The sequence below is a fragment of the Brassica oleracea genome, chromosome C3 (genome assembly GCF_000695525.1).
Source record: "Brassica oleracea var. oleracea cultivar TO1000 chromosome C3, BOL, whole genome shotgun sequence".
In the NCBI taxonomy this organism is placed as follows: domain Eukaryota; kingdom Viridiplantae; phylum Streptophyta; class Magnoliopsida; order Brassicales; family Brassicaceae; genus Brassica; species Brassica oleracea.
In genome coordinates this window covers 42,301,647-42,325,293 of record NC_027750.1, presented here as the reverse complement: position 1 = coordinate 42,325,293, position 23,647 = coordinate 42,301,647, and the positions used below count along the sequence as shown (strand labels likewise).

General features: G+C 42.0%; 2 protein-coding genes across 2 annotated transcripts; one reads left to right on the top strand and one right to left on the bottom strand.

Annotated features, from left to right (window-relative positions):
- The first annotated feature begins 4,425 nt into the window (after positions 1-4,425).
- LOC106329170 (arogenate dehydratase 4, chloroplastic) lies at positions 4,426-6,013 on the top strand. Its single transcript, XM_013767782.1, has one exon. The coding sequence runs from the start codon at positions 4,585-4,587 to the stop codon at positions 5,857-5,859; it is 1,275 nt and encodes a 424-aa protein (XP_013623236.1). The 5' UTR covers positions 4,426-4,584; the 3' UTR covers positions 5,860-6,013.
- A 15,042-nt stretch (positions 6,014-21,055) lies between these two features.
- On the bottom strand, positions 21,056-22,727 carry LOC106330659. The gene is made up of 2 exons (XM_013769096.1): positions 21,829-22,727; positions 21,056-21,731 (listed from the first exon to the last, which is right to left on the bottom strand). The coding sequence occupies exons 1-2, from the start codon at positions 22,725-22,727 to the stop codon at positions 21,056-21,058; spliced, it is 1,575 nt and encodes a 524-aa protein (XP_013624550.1).
- Between the last annotated feature and the right edge of the window lie 920 nt (positions 22,728-23,647).

The window sequence follows — 23,647 nt, the reverse complement described above, 5'->3', positions numbered from 1 at the left end:
TGCTCGCGAGAGCCGAAAGACTTGTTGATCAAATAATTGAGCTTTACATTATCATGCATGCAACTCATTAGGCATCTACAGAATTATAATTCCAACTTTCCTGAATAAAAACCCTAAGTCTAGCTATTTCTTTTTTAAACACCAAAACCCAAAAAACCTGCTATTGAACAAACACTTGTTCAATATAAAACTGCAATTTACTTTTAAAACTCTTAAAACATCTTTGCTTAACAAATCATATTAGAATTCCTAGGTTCCCTAGCTCTCTGTGAATTCGATCCCTAAGTACTACAACTCGACCTCTTATTTAAGAGAGTATAAATCACTCATTAGGGTAATTTGAGTGGTATCATTTGTAAAAGTATAATTAACTAGTATTGAAGAAAAAGAATAATGAATAATACTCATCATTTTTTTGAACAACAGAATAATGCATATTCATATTTCAATCTTTTAAAACATAATATATCCACCTTTTTTAAAGAAAGGATTCATATTAAAACAACAATACAAATTATGGTAAAAAAAAGAAGCTTGCAGCAGAACAATACACAAACTCTTTGCTAAAGTTCTTTTATTTACAAGAAATTTTCTAGCAAAAAATAAAATAAAATAAACGACAACAACAACCAACTATGTTAACTATGTTATTATGTTGTGTATCTTTTGGTAGTCCCAAGTTGCGAAGTTCCCGACTGTGTGTCCTTTCGTTAGCAGGACAATTTTAGGTCGTACGGATTTTATCCGAATCATTCGTGTACAAATTGTTTATGCCCATTTGGAATGATTAAATAAAATATTTAAATTAAAAAATATTATTATGCTGTTTCAATAAAAGACCTGTGCTATTATACATTTCATCATTTTTTTCCATCGCAATAGTTTTCGGAACGACTGAAATATCCACACAAAAAAAACAACATAATACAGAAAATACAAAAATAAAGAAACTAAAAAGAAGGTGGTAGGCAGGGCCGTGCCATAATACGCTTTGGGCCTTGAAAAATTATATTACTATATTTTTTTATGTCAAACTTGAGGTTGTCTGGATAACCAGACCAGAATAGAACAACCAATAAAATGTAACTTCCTATAGAAAGATTTAGCAGTCTTAGCTAAAAAAATCTGAAATTTGATTGCGCGCTCGTGGAATATGAGTGATGTTGAAATTCGGGAAGCATATCTGTAGCGTCTCTATCCTCTCCAATTCCGTCGCAAAGCTTGGCCAAGCATGAGGTTTCTTTAACATTGCAATCAGCTCCTTACAGTCTGTCCCAAAGCTCTGACATGTTGAGTGCTGAAGCATATTCTCCATCGCCCACTGCAGTGCTTCTACTTCCGCATGTAAGGCTGATTCGCGTCGAGTGAGATTTCTTATCCCCATGAGCTGAGTGTTCCCACTACTGTCCATCCAAACCCATCCACATCCACTATAATTGACAGAGGCTGTCCAAGATCCATCTAACAAGCATATATTACTCAAGCTTATGACTTGGGGATTCTCCATATTGTTATCTTGTACCACTGGTTGTACCACTTTGTTCGCATAAAACCAGACCTGACATTCACTTTCTGCATATCAAACTAACTCCAAAGGATCTCTGTCTATCCCCCTGAACATTTTATCATTCCTAGCCTTCCAGATATACCAGATTATCCAGGGAAAAGGGTCCATATCTTGTTCCGACTCGATAATACTGTTTTTTCCTCCAGAATAGGTAGTCCATATTTGCGTAGACACTTGATACTGGAAATACATCTGGGCTTGTTGGAGTTGCTGATAAGGACCAAACTTGTAGAGCTGGCGGGCATTAGAAAATGGCATGTGTTACAGATTCTTCTAAATCTCCGCATCTTGGGCAGTAGTTATCAAATCTCATATTGCGTCTTGTTAAGTTCCTTGTTACTGCCACATGACCAATTAACAACTGCCATATAAGATGACATATCTTCGTAGGCGCCTTTAACTTCCAAGCAAATGCTTGAAGCTTGGTGATACTCGGCTCCAAGACCTCCTTCTCTTCCTCCGTCTTTAATAAATTTTGGGCCACCCAATATCCATATTTAACAGTGTATTGGTCATTCCTTGTGTAGCTCCAGCAGTAGGTATCACGACGATGAGTTGAGCTTATGGCCAAACTTCTTATGAGCGGTATGTCATCAAGACTGACATAGTTTTCCAAAAGTCCAACATCCCAATCCTTCGCTGCCTGATTAATGAGATCATTGACTCTCATATTAGGATGCATAACTGGCGCAACAGGGATAGCTGGCCTCGCTGGGGTCATTGGGATCCATGGATCCTCCCACACCTTAACGTCATAATCTGAGTGTATCTTCTGTCTGATTCCCAGTAGTAGCAACTTCCTTGCAGCAGAAATGCTTGTCCACACATAGGATGGGCTACTAGCAGAGCTTACTCTTAGTGGCGAACTTAATTTGTAGTATCTTCCCCTCAAGACCCGGGCAACCAATGAGTCCGGAAATTGAACTAGCCTCCATAATTGTTTTGCCAACAATGCCAGATTGAACTCATGGATCATATGAAACCCAATCCCACCCTCCTCTCTTGGTAAACATACTTTTTCCCATTTCACCCAGTGTATTCCTCTTTTTGGTGGATTTGAACTCCACCAGAACTGTGCGATGGCACTAGCCAGGTTTTCACATATCTCTAGAGGGAGCAGGAAAGTAGACATGACATAAGTCGGAAGAGTTAGCAGAATAGATTTTATCAAAACTTCCTTCCCTCCTTTCGAGAGTCATCTACCTGTCCATCCATTTACTTTGTGCATCAACTTATCCTCTTGAGAAATGCAAACAATTTGCACTTAGAGCCACAAATGTCTTCCGGGATACCTAAGTAGGTTCCCAGTCCTCCTTCATTTTGTATTCCAAGTGCATCTTTGATCTCTTGGCTGGTGGTTGCATTAATCCGCTTACCAAAGAGTAAAGACGATTTATCAAAGTTGATACATTGGCCTGATGTTTTACCATATTTCCTGACTACTTTCATTACTTTTTCACATTCACGGGGCACCGCCTTACAGAAGAAAAGGCTATCATCAGCAAAATAGAAGGTGGGATACCGAAGGGCACGCGCGTGTGACACGCATCCCCGTTATCTTCCCTTGATTCTCTGCATGATTGAGAAAGCTAGCGAGCGCTTCCGTGCATAGAATAAAAATGAAAGGAGACAAAGGATCTCCTTGCCGTAGGCCTCTACCAGGAACAATATTTCCTCTTGGCTGTTCATTCATAAGCACCTTATATTTCACCGACGTAATGCATCTCATTATCCAGGTGATCCAAGTCTTTGAAAAACCCATTTTACGCATGACAGCTTCAATAAACGACCATTCCATCCTGTCATAAGCTTTGCTCATGTTCGTCTTAGTTGCCATCTTTTTACTGCGTCCACTTGGTTTAGTTCTCAGCGCGTGGAACATTTCTTGGACAATCATAATGTTGTCTGAAATCTGACTTCCAGCAACAAAGGTTGACTGGGTTTCTGAAATCAAGCCTGGTAGCACTTTCTTTAATCTCTGGCATAAGACCTTCGAAATTATTTTCTAGCTGACATTACACAAGCTTATGGGTCAGAATTGAGCCATATCATTAGGCTTGGTCGTCTTTGGGATGAGACATATATATCTGTATCATTTAGTCCATTCACCACCGTTCCCTCGATAAGGAATTTATTAACCATAAGAGTTAAATCCTCTGTTACAATATCTCAGAATTTCTGATAGAAAAGCGCAGTCATCCCATCTGGATGCATAGCAAAAAGTGTTAATTTGACCTCCCATTCCGATACCGGAGCTGTAAGGTTATCATTCATTTCCCCAGTGATTGTCGTAGGAACTTGAGCTAGTGCCTCTTCAATGTCCTATGGGTTAGACGATTCAAAGATCTGCCTAAAATAGCTAGTAGCAATGGCTACTAATTCTTCTTCATCCTCAACTATATTTCCATCTGCATCTAGGAGCTGCGTAATTTTATTCCTTGCTCTCCTTTGCTTTGTTAAGGCATGAAATTTTTTTGTATTTCTATCCCCTTCTCTCAGCCAAAACACTCGACTCTTCTATTTTCGGAACATTTTTTTTGCCTTAAAAACATCACAGAGCTTCTTCAACGCTGCTGCAATTTCTTCAATTATATTACTATTAAGGGTTAATTTTGAACAAAAATAATTAAATAGCATGTTGGTGTTGGTAACGCATTAGATGTAGATAAGGTGTGCAAATCGATTATTTTTCATAACATTTTAAATTCCCATAGTTTTGGGGACCAAATAAGTAATTAGGTTTCAGGGCCTAAAATTCTCAGGAACAGCCCTTGTGCTAGGTGAAGAATTTTACGGAATTTCCTCAACAATGCTTCAAGACTTTTTTTTTCTAAACAAAAAAGTTTCTTCAATTAGTTTTAATATGTTATATAAGACCACCATTCATCTTCTCAACTCTCTCTCAGCTTGAGCTTCTCTTTCATACTAAACAACTCAAAGCTTCAAAACTTTAATATCGTTAATACGCCGTCGGTTTACTCTTAAATTCATATTGTCATCTTACCATCATTAACAAAATGCAAGCCGCTACGTCGTGGGATCTCAAGTTCCGATCAACAAATCTGACGGCTAGTACTGCACGTTCCACCAACGCGATGTCAAAGCGCGTGAATTTCCTATGCGGTTACAGGTCGAAGAGGTTCAGCTTCCGCAACGGCGTCTCCGTGAGCCGAACAGATTGGCAAAGCTCATGCGCCATTTTAGCAAGCAAAGTTGCTTCCGTAGAAGATCCCGGTGGTTTAGCTGACAAAATCGCCGTCGTTAATGGTCACAAGAACAGCTCCGTCGATCTCAGCCTCGTTCACGTCGAGACAACCAACGGAAAACTATCCCAGGTTCAACCGTTAACGATCACCGATCTATCTCCGGCTCCGTTGCATGGGTCTAACCTCCGAGTAGCTTATCAAGGAGTTCCCGGAGCTTACTCAGAGGCAGCCGCCGGAAAAGCATATCCAAATTGCGAAGCCATTCCATGCGACCAATTCGACGTCGCTTTTCAGGCGGTGGAGCTTTGGATTGCCGATAGAGCCGTTCTTCCCGTGGAGAATTCACTCGGTGGTTCAATCCACCGGAATTACGATCTCCTCCTCCGTCACCGTCTCCACATCGTGGGCGAAGTTCAGATTCCAGTCCACCATTGTCTCCTCGCGCTTCCGGGTGTCCGAACAGACTGCGTCTCGCGAGTGATATCTCACCCACAGGCGCTGGCTCAGACAGAACGATCACTCGACAACCTCACCCCACGCGCGGCACGTGAGGCCTTCCACGATACGGCGGCTGCAGCCGAGTATATAGCCGCAAATAACCTCCATGACACTGCAGCTGTGGCGAGCGCACGCGCCGCTGAGCTCTACAACCTCCAGATTTTAGCTGACGGAATACAAGACGACACAGGAAACGTCACGCGGTTCCTAATGTTGGCGCGTGAACCAATCATACCACGCACAGACAGGCCTTTCAAAACTAGCATCGTCTTTGCGGCTCAAGAACACAAAGGAACCAGTGTCCTCTTCAAAGTCCTCTCGGCCTTCGCTTTCCGAAACATCAGCTTGACGAAGATCGAGTCGCGGCCGCACCACAACCGCCCTCTCAGGGTTGTCGGAGACGGGAGCTTCGGGACGGCGAAGAATTTTGAGTATATGTTCTACGTTGATTTCGAGGCGTCCATGGCGGAAACACGTGCACAGAACGCGCTTTCAGAGGTTCAGGAGTACACGTCTTTCCTAAGGGTGCTGGGAAGTTACCCCATGGATATGACGCCATGGTCCATGTCACCCACCGAAGATGCATGACTCATTGAACATAAAGTAAACGCACCAATAAGTTTATTAAATTAGAATTTCTTTTTATGTGAAAATTGTAATATACAATGAAATTAAACGAACAATTAGAATTTGTTTTCACGTGCTCATTAGGAGAATATAAACTATTTTATCTTTTATGTTATTACATACGAGATATCTTAAAGTGATGGACGTTAATGTTACGACATCTCTCACTGATTTTATTTTGTAAGTTTTGTTTTTAATTCAAAAAAGCCAGAAACAAAAATTAGTTGCTAAATTTTCTTTACGCAACTGATAAAACTCCAGCTTATCATCCCTATTTTGTAAGTTCCCAAGAGATGAGCGAGAAGATAATTTTTAGAAGAAAAGAATTGTGTTTAGAAGTAAAAATTCACTGTTTAGAAGATAATTTTTTTATTTTTATTTTATTTTGATCAAAGAAGACAAATTTTTGTTTGAAGGGATCTATTCAGACAAGAAGCCTCCATTGTTGTACTTGAAATATTTTTTTCAGTATTGACAAGTTCTACAGAAGTAAAAATTAACTGTTTAGAAGAGAATTTTTTTATTTTTATTTTATTTTGTTCAAAGAAGACAAATTTTTGTTTGAAGTTCTATTCAGACAAGAAGCCTCCATTGCTGTACTTGAAATATTTTTTTCAGTATTGACAAGTATGTATGGATATTATTAAGAGTATTTGCTGTGAACTAGTGAATATTATTTTTAAAAGAACAAGTGAAAGTTTCCTGTAAATTTCTATGTATTTATAATACAAAAAATACAAGTCAAAATCACGTGTAAAATATCATGGGTTTGATTTGAAGCAAACCAACCACCTTTGCCGTTTGATTTCTAGGTACGTACGTCACAAGTAATTGGCAACACAATTTCATAGAAACTTACATGGATGTTGGTAGGGTAGAGTATTTTAATTTTCTGTTGTCAAATTTGAATAGTAACGACATAAACATTACATAATTCATCTAGGACCTACGTGAGCTTTACTTTTGTTTTTTGATAGGTAGAGAGCGTCTAAAATTGTTTGATTAATGGCGCAAACCCTAATAATCTGGCTCTGTGACCAATTTTTGTTGGGGACAAAAGTATAGTATATTCTTAGAGAATTTTCAAAAATATTCTTTATTTTAAAAGTTGCTAAATTCTATATTTGAAATTTCAAGCTTTTCTTCTCCAAAACTGAAAATTAAAATTTAATTTCATAAGTATTTTAATTTACACTATGATCCTTATATTTTTCATAGTTAATATAAATCCATAAAATAACTGTAAATAATTAGCAGATATATAAAAATATCACAGTAATATTAATTAATAAAATCTTATACTAAAATACAAAATTATAAATAAAAATGCATAATTAAATATTAAACTACAAGCAAAATGCCACATTGTTTCATAAAATTATTTTGTAATGCTTCATCTTCGGTTACACAATTTTTTTGAAAAATATTTTAGAGGTTCCAGAGCAAATTTACTGGACTATTAATGTTGTTGTAATAATTAAATTTGTGTAATAATTATGTCTTCATCTATCTTTTAAAAATTTTTTCCTTATTAGGTTTCTTTTGTAATATTCTTGTTGTCTAATTCTACCTTTAAAATATTATAAATCTTATTTTAAAATTTTTATTTAATTTTATGTGTAAAATTTGAATTTATAAAAATAAATTTGAAAAATTTATGATATACAAAGTTATAAAGATTAAAACGATAAATGAAAAAAATACTTAAGTATCATAAAGGTGATGTGTAATTAATTATAATGACCAAAAATAAAGTTGTTGTTCTCCATCAGCTACGAGGAAACCACTGTGTATTGGTCAGACCAATGTAGGTTGGAAGTTCCTCCCCCGGAGCCGCGGGTCCCAGTTAGGCCTCCTGGTGGGGTTTGTCAACGGGCCGAGCCGGAGTTCTGACAGGCTATGGAATTTACCCACTTTTAGCCATGGTTTATAAGTGTTTTAATAACTAAATAAATACTATGTTTTAGAGTCTATTTAGTATATTTATAGGTTTGAGAGTGATTTGGAAGAAAGTGATGATTTTGGAACTTTTTGGAGATAAAAGGAGAGAACATCCGAGCTGACCATCGAGCAAGACCAGAGGTCGACATTCAGAGGAAATAATCGATCGATGCACGCCTTGTGACATCGATCGACAGCGAAGCGCAGAAGCCCGTTTGGTTCCAGCCGAGTTAGAGTCCAAGACTTCACCAAATTACAAGATTGCTCCTGACGAGTTCTTAACCTAATATTTATAGCTTGCCAATGTGTTTTTAGGCAAAGTGTGCTTTCTTGTTCTCTTGTTTTCACAACAAAAGGTTTTCTAGGATTTAGTAGAGTTGGAGAGAAGATCTAGAGAGATTTGTGATTGGAACTTCATTATTATCTATTCTATATCTTATTGTTGCTATGAATTGCTTAGCTATGTATGAGTAATTCTACTGTTAGGTTTAGGGTTCAAATAGGTTATGAGGGATTAGCCCCAACTATAGATTGCTAGTTGTGATATTCATCAATAGGATTGTCATTAATGCATGTTTCTGGTTTAGCTAGCTAGAACTTTGACCTATGAGTTGTAAGCACAACTTAACACTTGAATCTCACCCTGAATCCGTCCTAATTGAGCTAGGATTGTTAGAGTAAGGCGAAAGCTGATCTAGTAAGCCTAGTGAGCATTATTCAACCCGCACGTAAAGCTTGACTAAGAGCGCGTCGATCGATATTCCTATGGAATAATCGATCGACGGTGCAAAAGGTGTATCGATCGATATTCCTCTAGAATCATCGAACGACACTTTCTAATTGGTCCAACCTACTGTTGAGACCATTAGATCTGGTCAATAAACAAACCTAGAAAGCGAACGCCGATCGGTTTGTTCTCAAGTGATTGAGCTCTATAATATCAGGAATACAACTGTTAAGCATCTGTAGGATTATAATCCTGATTACCTGAATAGAAACCCTAAGTTTAGCTATTTCATTTAAGTGTCAAAACCCCAATCAAACCAACCGAGAAACTACTTTGCTCACAACTTGCTATTTACATTTAAACATAATCAATCTAGCTTAACCACTCTGATTAGATTTATTAGGTTCCTTACCTCCTTGTGGATTCGATCCCTAAGTATTACAACTGAACCTCTTATTTGAGAGAGTAGTTCACTCCTTAGGATAATTTGAGTGAGATCAAATTTGGCGCTGTTGCCGGGGAGCTTTGATCGCCTATAGATCTAGTCTGATTTAGTCTAGGTTACTTCTTTAAACCTCTTTCTGACATAATTTTTTTTTCTTGTCTTTTCAGGTGCAAACCCAGCAGTACCAGAAGCAACGAGGAAACGCCACTGCTATTCTCATCAGATCCTGCAAGCTTGGAACGTTCGATCAGCAAAGGAAGACGCTCCTCATCGATCGACAACAACACTAGTTTGTCGATCGACACTTGCCAACCACCGTCGACCCAGACACCAATTTCGTCAATTGACACTCGCTCACCACCATCGACCGAAGCTACTCTTCCGTCGACCGATATCTTCCATCTGACATCGATCGATACTTCATCCGAACATCGATCGATACCGAGCCGCGAGTAATGGTTGCAACTTTACTTCTCGTACGAGATGAGAATGGAGACCTAGATGACCATGAGGGCCATCTGCATAATGCAGCAGGTCAGAGGATAGATGCTCAAGGGACTGTAATCCCAGAGCCCGATACTGATGCTCCAGGAGCTGCTCAACCTGTAGATGAGGCTGCTCGATCCAGAACGTTGGCTGATTACAACCGTCCAGATAAGTTCTATGCCAACAGATCAGCTATTCGTCCTCCAGCTATCTAGAGAGGCGATTTCGAGTTGAAGCCGTAGTACTACACACTCGTGGGACATACACCTTACTGTGAGTTATCTCACAAGCATCCTATGGACCATCTGGAGAGGTTCGAGGATCTTATATCTGCTATCAAGGTTAATGGAGTCCCTGAGGACTACCTGTTCTGCAAGCTCTTCAAGTACTCAATTGCTAGAGAGGTTTCACATTGGCTTAAGCAGTTGCCACCAGGATCTCTTACATCCTGGGCCGACATCAAGAACGCATTCCTGCGTAACTTCTTTGATGAGGAACATGCTGAAGACTTGAGGAGCAAGATTGCTACATCTACGCAGGAGCCTACATAGTCATTCAAAAGCTCCTGAATCAGATTCAAATCTTACCAAAGAGATTGTCCACACCATGGATTCAATGAAGTGCAGCTGCTCAAAACTTTCTTCAGAGGCATCAGAGTGCAGTATAATATGGCTCTTGATGCGTCTAGCAAAGGGAACTTCAACACTAGGAATCCAGAAGAGGCTGTGAGACTTATTGAGAACTTGGTATCCAACAATAGCACCAAAAGCACTGATATTGAGAGAAGGAAATCTACAGCTATCCTTGGGAAGGAGCAGATGGACAAGGTGAAAGCAACGCTGGACAGTGTTCTCAAGCTTCTCAGGAAGCAGGTTTGCTTAGTAGAGGATGCAGATGTTGTAGATACATAGGATAAAGCAGAAGTAGAGGAGGATGTGAACTTCATCAGTGGAACTGGATTCCAGAGGTCTGGAAACCAGAGTAGAAACGAAAACTTCTATGGAAATGGAACTGAGGAGTAACTTCAACCAGAGTTTACAGTACCAGAAACCCTACAGCCACAACTACAGCAGCAACAACAACATGAGTTATGGAAACTCATCTTACCAGAAACCACCACCACAGACTCAGGAGAGCAAAATAGAAGCAATGATTGATCGGGTCCTTGAATGACAGCAGAACCTGACAGTGGATTTCAATGGAAAGATTGATTCTGTCTACAACAACCTGAACCCAAAGTTTGAGACTTTGAGCACTCATGTGAAGAAGCTGGAGATGCAGGTTGTTCAGATAGGAGAAGCTGTTAAGAGGCAAGAAGCTTTAGCAAGGGGGATAAGAGATGATGTAATGAAGCACCACGTTAATGCCATCATAGATGATGATTTCTGGCAAGTGGTGAAGCATGAGAAGCTGCAAGAAGGAGATTTCGAAGTAGAAAGTTTAATGAGTTTTGGCGGATCGCATTGGTGTCGATCGATGTCAGACTTCAAATATCGATCGACGAACTTCAACCAGAACCAATCGACAAGCTTTCCAGAGCATCGATCGACAAAACCTACAGAGTTGGTTGCATCGTGCAATGTCATGAGAATCATGACCCACGAGGAGTTCGCAGCAAAACACCCACATCCACCCAGCCCTTTTCATGTCAACATCGATCGGCATAATGAGCCAGCCATCGATCGAGAACGAGAGACCACCACCGATCGACAACCTCCAGCACCCATCGATCGACGAGCACCTCTCACATTCCGAGTGCAGATGCCAAAGATCGACATCGCACGAATCAATGCACTCATGCCACAACCAAAACTAGCTAACCCACCAGAGACCACCAGTACACATTCAGAAGATGCACCAGAACCTATGCAAGTTGATAAGGCTACTATGGGGAGAACCTTGAGGAAAAGAAAGGAAAAGGTTGCTAAGCATCTGAAGAGGGGAGCTAATGAGAAGGATATGGAAAGTTTTCTTAAGAGAGTCCTTAGGATTCCACTGGAGAAACCATTCAAGGAAGCTTACTTTACCTACAGATTGTTGATGTTCTTCAGAGAGACTAAGGAGACTGAAGAGGACATTAGGAGAATGTTCCATCAGGTCAGAGTGATAGACCATGGATTTTACCCATTTTCAACCATGGTTTATGAATGTTTTAAGATATATTATTACTATATAGAGTCTATTTAGAGTAATTACAGTTTCAGGTACTATCTGGAGGAAAATGATGTATGTGGAGCTTTTTGGAGATATTTTGAGCTTCGCTGGAAGAAAGAGATGGTCGACGGTCGTAATTCAATATCGACCGACAGATACCACCGAATATCGATCGATGTTGGGATCCTCACATCGATCGATTATGAAGGCATCCGAGAATTTCTGACAAATTAGAAGATTTGAAGTTCAATATTTACATCATTAGTCTCTGGCCGCCTGTTAGGCTATTTATTAGGGTTTTGTATTATTTTAGAGGCAGACGTGCCTAGAGATCTTTTAGACCTAGTTTGGAAGAGGCAAGAAGCCACCATTGAAAGAGAGCTTAGTTGGAGAGATAAATCATCTACTGAAAAACAGAGAAGATCTTGAACTCCCTTGTTTTCATATTTCTGTTAATTTTTACTATTATTTATCTAAGTATTATTCAGACCATCATAACTATGAGTTTCATGAATATGTTTGAGTAGTCCTTACTGTTAGATTTAGGTTTCTCAAATGGGTTGTTAAATGTGATACTGACACAACAATTGTTACGATGTTTAGAAATATAGTTCATTCATCTAGTTGTGCTTAAAGCTAAGTTTAGGATTGATCACCCTTTAAACTTAGATCTTAGGATTAATTGGGATCAAGCCATTGCTTGACCCAATACCTGAAAACAACTAGTATGATCTAACTGACTAGATACAGACGAGAGTTGGTCTAGTAAGTTGGAGAATACAAATCAAACTTATCCGTAAAGCTGTCTGGAAGAAGTATCGATCGACGCAGCGATAGCCCTGTCGGTCGATATCTCAAAAGGTGTATCGATCGATATTCACAAAGAATTATCGATCAACACTTTCTCGTGATTAAAATACGAGAGTTGAGATCCGAGATCCAGAATAGACAATCAAATAGATTGTACCTTCGTCTGAATTCAAAGAACAATTAATATTAATAAACTTCTGATTTACAAGTTAAGTTTTAGTTATCATACCTGAGAATATACCTGAATCTAGCTACTTCAACCAACTGTTAACAACTTCAAAACAATCAATCGAGCAATAAACTGTTAACAACTTCAAAACAATCAATCGAGCAATAAACTTGCTCATCAATCAATTTACTGCTTTAAAACGTCTAAACCAATTAATCTAGATTTATTTCAAGACCATAATCTACTGTGTAATCCTAGAATCTCTGTGGATTCGATCCATAAGTACTACATCCAAACCTCTTATTTGAGAGAGTAATTCACTCCTTAGGGTAATTTGAGTGATATCAAATTTGGCGCCGTTGCCGGGGACTCTTTCTTATTACCATTTGATTACGTTTAGAATTTAATCTAGATTTTGTTACTAAATTTGCTAAAAATTTTCTCTCTTTTCCTGCTGACACAAGAGCTTCAAGATGGAAAACATGGATTTTGGCCGGACATCGATCGACGAAGTGAGAGCAATATCGAGCGACATGTCGACAGCAATATCGGTCGACGACGCACATCGAACATCGATCAACAACACCCCGCCGGAAGCAGGTAAATACTCTCTTACCGATAATGCTAATGAGATTGTAGTCCTAGGAGAACCTAAAGGTCAACTAAGCAACGCAAATAACCAAATTATGAATGAACAGGGGACTGCAATCCCTGTTCAAATTAAATTTATCTCAGAAAGAGATAATGAATGGAAATTGTCTTTGCAAAACTACTTAAACCCTGGAAGGACCTATTCCAATTGGTCCGCAGTTAGACTACCAAAAGATGATACCAAGAAATTTGGGATCAGTCCCGAACACTTGATTATGGTACTTCAAAACCCTTTCCGTGGGACCATCTCAGAGCGGCCGCACGATCACATCGAGTATCTAGAAGAATTAATGGATGATGAATACAATCGTTGTAAACTCTTCCCATTTTCCTTAGAAGGCAACGCCAGAAAATGGCTTGACCAAATACCAACAGGATCTTTGACCTGTTGGAAGGAGATAAGGGGTGCCTTTATCAATCAATTCTTCGATGAGGCGCACTACTGGGATCTAAGGAAGAAAATCTCCACATTCCGTCAAGGTCCACGGGAATCGTTCAGAAACGCTTGGGAGAGATTCAAGAGCTACCAACTTGAATGCCCCCATCATGGCTATTCAGAGCCACAACTAATTAATACCTTTTACGGAGATATTAATCTTCATTACCAAATTACGCTTGACACAGCTAGTGAAGGGAATTTCAGTACCAGGAACCCTGAAGAAGCAAGGCGTTTGATCAAAAATATAGCTACGGGTAGATCCTACGAAATGATGGACGTAGAGTTAGGAAGGAAAGCTGACCCAATTATGAGTCACCTTTACCCGACATTAAAGAACATCTAGATTCATCCCATTCTGCTTTTGAGGGACATAACTAATTTGGGATTTACCAAATTGATGATGATACCCTATCTGAACTAGAACAGCAAATAGATTTCATAGATAGCCAAACCTTGGAAAATAGGTATCCAAACCCCGATAGCTTTACCCAAAATTATGATGCTACTGTTGGATCACGCCGAGGCAGAGCAAAATTTAGGCTAAACCAAGCTTTCACGGGAAATCGAAAATTGGCCACTGACCTCAACGGAAAGATAGACTTGATATTCAATTAGCTGACGAGGAAGTTCAACACTTTGAGTGAACACATTAAGAGACTGGATAGTCGGGTCGCAGAAAATGCAACCGCCATCAAAAGAGAGACATGACGTCACCCTGGGCGGACCGACGCGAATCCGAAACGTCAAGTTAATGCCGTGTTTTTGAGAAGCGGAAAACGCCTCATTCCGAGCACAATAGAAATCAACAACACAGGGAAACATGCTGTAGTTGAGGAAGCCGATGAAAATAGGTCGAGCCCTATAATCCTCGATGATCCTGATACCGAGTCAGAAACACCTCCAGAGAGGGAACGTCCCAACACTGAGAAAGAGGCCATCGACCTCGAGGAGGAAGAAGGAGAATTAGAAGAAGATGTCGAGAAATCGATCCACAAGAAAGAACAAACGTCGATCGACAAACCACTGTGAATATCGATCGACACCATGGAAGCAATGTCGATCGACTCTCGACTCCTGCTGAACCAGGCATAGAAAGAGTGTATAGGACTCTACCACCTTTCCCTCCTAACAAACGCAGACTAAGCGAGAGCTAGATAAAGCGATCTGCAAGAAAGTATTTGATAAGATCATGTTGGAGATGCCATTGAGTGATGCAATAAAAGTATCACCTTCAATAAAAAAATATGTAAAAGATATGATATCCAACAGTTTTCCAGCCGCTGAGCGCAGCATCATGATGGTTTCAGAGGAAATAAGTGCAATAATCCAAAGTGAGATCCCGATCAAGAGACCCGATCCGGGCAGTTTTATTTTGGATTGCAATATACGGAACATAAATTTTCCTCGATCCCTTTGTGACCTAGGTTCCAGCGTGAACCTCATGCCACATTCTGCAATATCCCTAGGATACAATAAGTTCAAACCTACCAAAATAACTTTGGTTCTGGCCAATAGATCCGTTAGACTACCTGAGGGAGTGCTTGACGACATGCCAATACGAATTAACGGCTGTCACGTTCCAACGGATTTCGTGGTACTGAAATACCAGAATGAACCAAAGGACCCCCTTATTTTAGGTAGACCATTCCTAGCTACTGCAGGTGCGATAATCGATGTCAAAGAAGGTAGGATATGTCTAAAAATTGGAAACATTCCGATGACCTTCGACATGGATAACCTGATAAGACGACCCTTGATCGATAAACGGATTTCGTACGTGGACGATATCTGTGAATATGCTGAAGAATCTTTCATAAACATGTGCTCAGACGACCTCCTGGAGGAAGTACACACAGCTAGTGAAGAAGAAACTTTCAGTGTCGACAGTAGAGCTGAAGAATACACACGATTAATGGAAGCAAGCATGCAGACAGCGAGCGTTGATGACATAGAGGATGACGCTTCGGAAATCAACGTCGATCGATATTTAATAAAAGCTGTCGATCGACAACCATCACCCTTGAAGGAATGAGATCCCGAAAAGGCACCAAAGATTGAGATAAAACAGCTGCCCGCTGGACTCAAATATGCTTTTCTCTATAAAGATTCATACCCAGTAATCGTGAACGCCAACCTCACAAACGGAGAACTTGCATTATTGTTATATAAACTACGCAAATACAGGAAAGCCCTCGGGTACTCTCTCGGAGATATTCCTGGCATTTCTCCAGATCTGTGCATGCACCTGATTCACCTATAAGACGGTTCGAAATCGTCAGTGGAACACCAAAGTGATAGACCATGGATTTTACCCACTTTTAGCCTGAGCCGAGATTGGTATGATTGGGTAGGTCTAGACCCCTTCCAAGGTCTTCCTCACCAAGATCCCAGAAACCACATCGAAGAGCTGGAGGATCTCGTGTCAAGGAGTGAGGAGAATGAAGTGTCTGAATACCACATGCTCTGCAAGATCTTCCCGTATTCTATCTCTGGGGATGCATTCAGCTGGTTCAATCAACTACAACCCGGATCTCTAACCAGCTGGGATGACATTGAAAGAGCCTTCCTTTACAAATTTCTTGATGATGCTCAAGCAACTCGAGAAAAGGAGAAAAATGATAAATGGAACAGGTTCTTGGCATCGTTAGATGAGGAGTATATGATTCCAGTACAGCTGCTCGACGACATTATGGCAAAAAGGGATGAACAACATGTGTGTGGAGAGCTGAGCAGAGTAGAGGAAGCTGGTACTGAAGACACGACCTCAACGTCGACTGATGGTAGGACCTCAACGTCAACCGACAGCACGACCTCAATGCCGATCGATGGCACGAACTCAACGTCGATCGACAGCACGACCTCAACGTCTACTTACAACCTCAACATCGGTCGATAGTACGACCTCAACGTCTACCAACGGTACAACCTCAACGTCGCTCCACGATGTAGAAAAAGAAGTCACTATGGAAGACTTCTTAGAGCTGGAGGAATAGCTTGAGGATATGGATCAGAATTCAGAGAAGAAGCTTGATGACAATCAGCATACTTCGAGAGGAGATCTGGAAACTTCACCAAACGCTAGCATCGATCGACAATCAGCAGATAGCATCGATCTACACCCACACTCCATCATCAATCGACACCCACCCGTTTGCATCGATCGACACTCATGGTGGGACGAGCTACCAGCGTACGTAGTTGAGATAGAACCGATTAAGGAGAGAGTGCACAAATCTGAGGCCTCACACAATGCTGACTCCAAACATCTGAGACCACTTATATGGGCAGAAGAAGCTGCTGTTGGGGTCAAAAACAGTCACGACGAAGTTAACATCCAAATCTTCATAAAAATCAGCATGCACATTTTTCACGAAAGTTATACTTCGTAAAACGATTCTTTACGAAGAGCCTCGCGGTAAAATCTTGTTCAAATCTCAATCGAACCAAATACCGATTGTCCAAGGGAACATACACGTATCCGAACCGACCACGGGCAAGCTCGAGTATGGCAATCGGACCACGGACAAGCCATAGCGACCGAGCTCGAGCCAAGGCTCGGTCGCTACGTAGCGACCAAGCACGCACATGGCTCGGTCGCTACGTAGCAACCGAGCTCGAGCCAAAGCTCGGTCGCTACGTAGCGACCGAGCTCGAGCCAAAGCTCGGTCGCTAGTTCAATCGCTACGTAGCGACCGAGCTCGCACACGGTTCAATCGCTACGTAGCGACCGAGCTCGCACACGGTTCAATCGCTACGTAGCGACCGAGCTCGCACACGGTTCAATCGCTACGTAGCGACCGAGCTCGCACACGGTTCAATCGCTACGTAGCGACCGAGCTCGCACACGGTTCAATCGCTACGTAGCGACCGAGCTCGCACACGGTTCGATCGCTACGTAGCGACCAAGCACGCACACGGCTCGGTCGCTACGTTGCAACCGACCTCGAGCCAAGCTCGGTCGCTCGGCTCGGTCGCTACGTAGCGACCGAGCACGCACATGGCTTGGTCGTTACGTAGCGATCGGGGTCTCCCAAAACATCGATACGACACGAATCCATGCATTCTCTTCTAATCTTTAAATGCTATCTCCCATAGACCGTGGCTAAATCATTCTATGTTTACAGTCACGCGAAGTCATCAGTCAAACTTTACGACAAAAACCGCGGGAAGTTTTCTTTTATCAAAGAAACCGTAATAAACGTTTGGAGCCAAAGACGGCCCTAAGAGACCTGAGACGAAGCTCGAAGCCCACTTACGGTTTCTTAACCAAAAGCCTATAAGCCGTATGACAGTTTATGCTTGGTTCGTAAGGCAAGATAAATGTCAAGTTTTCGCGGATAAATGTGAAGTTTCCGAAGATAATCACGAAGATCTGGAAAAACGGAATATCTCCATTTTTAAGCTATGACGGCTTAAGGGCAGAAGTGGAAAAGCGTAAACCGGCCTAGGAGCAAGTATATAAGGAGTCCTAGGCGAGAGGCACCAGAAACAACTTTTTAGACTCAGAATTCTCTGCACTTAGAAACTTTAGGCTTTATTCTCGACAAGTTCGGTTTCTATGACTGGCACTCAATTACTAGACAAACTCGCCGAGGCAGTTCGATCTCTTGTCCAGCTCTATCAATTGAACTACGTTCGGCTTGATCCTGGAAAGGGGAACGTGGGCAGCCTTTAACAAGGTTCAGTCCGAAATCAATCAAAAACCTATTCTGTATCTTTTTCGTCTTTTGTTATCGAGCTGCGACTCAACTAGGTTTGAGCTTTTATACCGCTAGAACTAGGTAACTTGCTGACAGCCTTTGCGGCAAAAGCTTTTATGATCTCTTGTTATGATCGCAACGCTCTTACGCGGATTCGAAATAAGATCTACTGTTTTCTCTAAACTCGTTTGTTATCTTTTCATGATTTCCGCATCTATTTGGTCACTTGTCGTTGGCTCTCGCAGAGATCCGGGACCTCTGGGAAATTAGGGTTTTCCTAGTTTCCTAATTTAAACGTAAATCGACGGTGCGAATTTCGGTTCCCACAGTTTGGCGCTAGGAGGGGGGGTTACGCATTACTCTTACTCATGGCCACAAAACGCTTGATCGAAACGATGTCTGGATATATGAAAGAAAAACTCGTAGCACTGACAGCTCCTATGGCCAATGCTTACGGAAACTCCGTAGTGTTCAACAAAATCGAAAACTTAGTCGCGACCTTCTTCCACAGGAAGAGCACTAAAACGAGCTCGCGATTTCTCCCTCTAAACACAAAGGGTAACAATAAAATCTATCCACCCCCATAAAGTTCTTCTTATTACCGAGTTGGAGAAGTCTCAGTTTGTTAGGGTTTGACCAAAAGATTTTTTTTTTGAAAACTTTTCGGAAAAATAAAATTTGCTCTACAAATACTGTGGAAAAACCCTAGGTTACTCGCGGAAAAACCTTTGATTACTCGCAGAAAGAAGAAGAACATGAAATCGGGTATGCAACCCCCACGGTTGTACTTCTTCTTGATAACTTTCGGAGAAACAAAGTTGATTTCTTGAAAATCATTCAAAACCTAAAAACGGTTGACGAAGATGAAACAAAGCAAAACGGGAGATCGTTTTCCTCACTGCTAAAACGTTTTCTGAAACCTAAGGTTTCATTAATACGTAAGAGTCGCTTCCATGGTAACATAAATCGTCGAATTCGAGTTTATTACGGAAAAATTACTCAGAACTTCCTCGGATCAATCCTGCAGAAAACGAGAAAATTTCTGATTAAGTTGAGTCGCAATAAATTAAGCTCGTCAGAGCCAAAGTTTATGGTATTTGAACCCAGAAACTAAAGTTGCAGAAGAGCCGCAAAACATTACTTTTCCGAAAAAGGGCTCTTCCACAGCCGAACTCGAAAACATGTTTACGAAACAGCTTTCGTAAAATTAAACTCATATTAGTTTTACGGAATAACTTTCGTAAAATTAAGCTTGACAACATTTTTCGAGAAAGCTTTCGTCAATCCGAACTCGAGAAACATGTTTACGAAACAGCTTTCGTAAAATTAAACTCATAATAGTTTTTCGTAAAGCTTAAGCCAAGCTTTCGTAAAGCTTAAGCCAAGCTTTCGTAAAGCTTAAGCCAAGCTTTCGTAAAGCTTAAGCCAAGCTTTCGTAAAGCTTAAGCCAAGCTTTCGTAAAGCTTAAGCCAAGCTTTCGTAAAGCTTAAGCCAAGCTTTCGTAAAGCTTAAGCCAAGCTTTCGTAAAGCTTAAGCCAAGCTTTCGTAAAGCTTAAGCCAAGCTCGGTCGCTACGTAGCGATCGAGTACGAACACGGCTCGGTTGCCATGTAGCGACCGAGCTCAAGCCAAGCTCGGTTGCTACGTAATGACCGAGCTCGAGCCAAGCCCGGTCGCTACGTAGCGACCGAGATCGAGCCAAGCCCGATCGCTACGTAGCGAACGAGAAAATTACAAGGATCAATCGCTACATAGCAACCTGTCAGGCCTCAAAAAGATCTTTCTTTGCGTTCTCTTTTGAATCCCGATCAAAACTCTTTTCGTTTCGTCTCAATCGGAATTTTCGTTGAGATTTTACAACGAAAACAAGTTAGACTTGTCTAAACTTCTTGGCTTGCTCCTACTCGCTACATAGCGACCTGTCAGACCTCCAACTCACTACATAGAAACCTGTCAGGCCTCAAAAAGATCCTCCTTTGCGTTGATGTGACGAAGTTTCTTTGTCGGATAAGTTAGTGTGGAGTTGATCCATTTTGAGGTAGGATGATTTGTTGTGAGTTTCCGCTTTTTAGTTTCGTACAATAATCATTTTGCTTGTCTCCGGATGTTTTCCGAAAGTATAACAAGATGCTTTTCCAAAATAAGAGAGGTGTTAACAAAGTTTTTATTTCCGAAAAAGTTTCAAAAATATTGAATACAAAGGAAATATTTTAGAATGCGGGAATATACGAGTATTCATATATGTACCCACTCCCCCCCCCCCCCNGTTTTTGGAGAGGGGGGGGGGATAGCTGAACTCGTCCTTGGACTTGTTGCCTACGTACCCTCTTCGGGGATCAAGCCATCTCGTAGTTCTGCTTTTTGTGCGAGTGTGTTTACTCGGCTATTGCGTCAATCGCGTTAGTCGCAGGATCGACGACCTTTACCGGGTTTGTTTCCTCCGGCTGGGTAGATGTGTTAGGCTTTGAGACTGGTTGTTCTTTGGCCGTTGCTTGAGTTGACGATTCTTGGTCGTCTTCTTTCGAGGCGTTTTCAGTAGACGTTTGAGTTAGCTTTGCCCGCTTGGGTTTCACCATCGAGATGGTCGTGATTTGCCATAGTTTTTGTTCGCCCAGGAAGCAGCATCTTGACTGTCTCTAGGATCCCCAGATTGCGGCAATTCCGTTATGAGTCGGGAATTTGATGCCTAAGTGATAAGTCGACTGGACTGCTTTCATGGCGTTCAGCCAAGGTGTGCCCATGATGACGTTGTAGATGGCCGGGTGGTCAACGACTGCGAAATCGACGATCTTCGTGACTTCTTTCGCCGCAAAGGGTAGTTTGATCGATCCGAGAGTCATAGATGTCGTGCCCTCGAAACCGGTTAGCGGCTTGGGGGATGGTACGACTTCTCCTAGCACGACGTTCATTCTTTTAGGAGTGTCACGGAAGATGACATTGACCGTGCTACCTATGTCGATGAGAACTCTTGCGACCTCAAGATCTTTTATCACGAGATCGATCACGAGCGGGTCGCAGTGGGGCTGATCGATCCCGCCGGCCTCTTCTTCATCGAAAGTGATCACTCCTTTCGGGAAGTTGCTAGGCGCATACAAGGTTAGCGAATTTGCGCTTGTCTCAGCCTTGCGCTCATAAGCTTTGATGGCAGAGATGGTATCGCTGCAGTACTGCGATCCTTCGATGATCATATTGACTCTGCGGCGACTATTGTCATTGCTCTTCTCGTCCTGCCTTCTCCCGCTCTTTTCTCCTGATTGGTTCTCTCGGAGAGAGTTCTCGATTTGAGGGGCTTTATCGTTCTTGGAGGACAGACTGAGTCGCAGACGAGTTCTTTTACTCTAGATACTTCGGCGAGTTCTCCTGCGAGCAGCTTTGCGGCCAACCTTTCACCGAGAACCTTGCAGTTTACGGTCGAATGGCAGCGGGCCTGATGAAAGTCACAAAAGGCGTTCTCATCGTAATTTGGATTATGAGAGTCCATGTAGTTCCCGTCGTCCGGCCTTGCTCTGGTCCGGAATTGATAACGTAGTTATGCGCTCCCTGGGTCTCCTCTTCCTCGTGATGGACGTTTTTGTCGTTACGAGGGTTTCTTCTTTTAGATTTCTGATCCGACCCAGGATCCTTCAATGAAGTTTTCGTGAGCTTCTGCTTTTGCGATAAGACTTTCGTCTCTTCTTTGATGGTTATGTAGTCCATGGCCTTATGGAGCGCGTCCTGGATCGTACGCGGCTTATCCAAGGTTATCCACTTCTTGAACTTTGACTTGTACCAGAGCGTTTTACGGAGTGTGTCTACTGCAACTTTGTCTCTTATTCCACTGACTCTAGCCATGACAATCTTAAATCGTTTTATGAAGTCGCGGAGAGGTTCGTCCTCTCCTTGGGACATGCTCCAAAGATCGACATCGGAGGTTTCTCGGTCTATGAACATATAGTACTGCTTGAGAAACTCCAAGGCGAGTTTGCGAAAGCTTCCGATGGAATTCCGCTTTAGGCGAGAGAACCATTCGAGCGCTGCTTCTTGGAGGTTTTCAACGAAGAGGCGGCATTCGCCGGCTTCTCTTTCGCTTTCTCTGAATTTGGCTCTCCCCATTGTGATCTGGAAAGCTTGCAGGTGTTCCCTGGGATCAGTTGTTACATCGTAAGTCGTTACCTTGATCCTTCCAGGGTCTGAAACTCTAGTTCTGGTGATACGGGTAGTAAAGGGCATTTTTTGAGATTCCTCGAGAAGCAGATTGATCTCGGACGCGGTGCTAGTAGAGTGGTGAATATGAGATTTCACCGCTCTGACTTCTGCAGCCGTTTTCATGAGTTGATCGCGAAGATCGCGGATCTGGGATTTCTCGCTAGCAGGTTTCCGATTTTGTTAGTGTTTGCCGCGAGTGTTCCGAGTCTGCTCCTCGGCCAGTTCTTCATGTTCGTCCCAGAAGATAGCTTCTTCTTCTTCTTCGGTCATAGGATTATCGAACTTTGAATCATCTTTAGCCGCACGACTCCTTGTACGACGCGGATGCACGTCTGCATCTTCGTCCGTAGGTTCGAACTGACTACTAGAATCCACATCGAGGCGCTCAATTTCTCCTTCTTCCTCGTCTTCCACGATATGGGGAAGATCTCCCGGGTTTTTCCGCGTTGGCGCAGGGGTGATTTCATCGGGATTTTGCTCGGACGTTTTCCCCTGCGCGTTGTCGGACTGGTCCAAAGGAGTTGTGAAATCGAGTCTTCTTCCGCGGATTCGGGTTGTCCCGCGCGGAAGGACGGCCCTGGTTCTTGCTGTTAGGTTTTCGACCTGTTTAGCGAGAGAACTCATGACCTTGTCCCATTTTTCCGACTTCTTTTCGAAAGTGGAGAACATTTTCTGGACCTCCTCGAACGCTGCGGTGTTGAGGTTAACCGCTGTAACGTTCGCTGCTGGAGTGCTTCCAACATTGTCGTCGACGGCGTCGCCGTCGCGAGTTTGTTGATTGTTGAGATAGTCAGCCGACATGTCTGATCGAGCGTTGGTGGCTGAGAGTTAGATTGATCCGTACCCCCCCTCCTTCTAGCGCCAAACTGTGGGAACAAAATTACGCACCGTCGATTTACGTTGAATTAGTAAAGTTAGGACAGCCCTAATTTCCCAGAGGTCCCAGATATCTGCTAAACCACACGTCAAGCAATCAAAAACACGAAAAGACAGACGGAAAAAATATGAGAATCGAAAAGAGAACGAAATTGGTCTTATTCCGA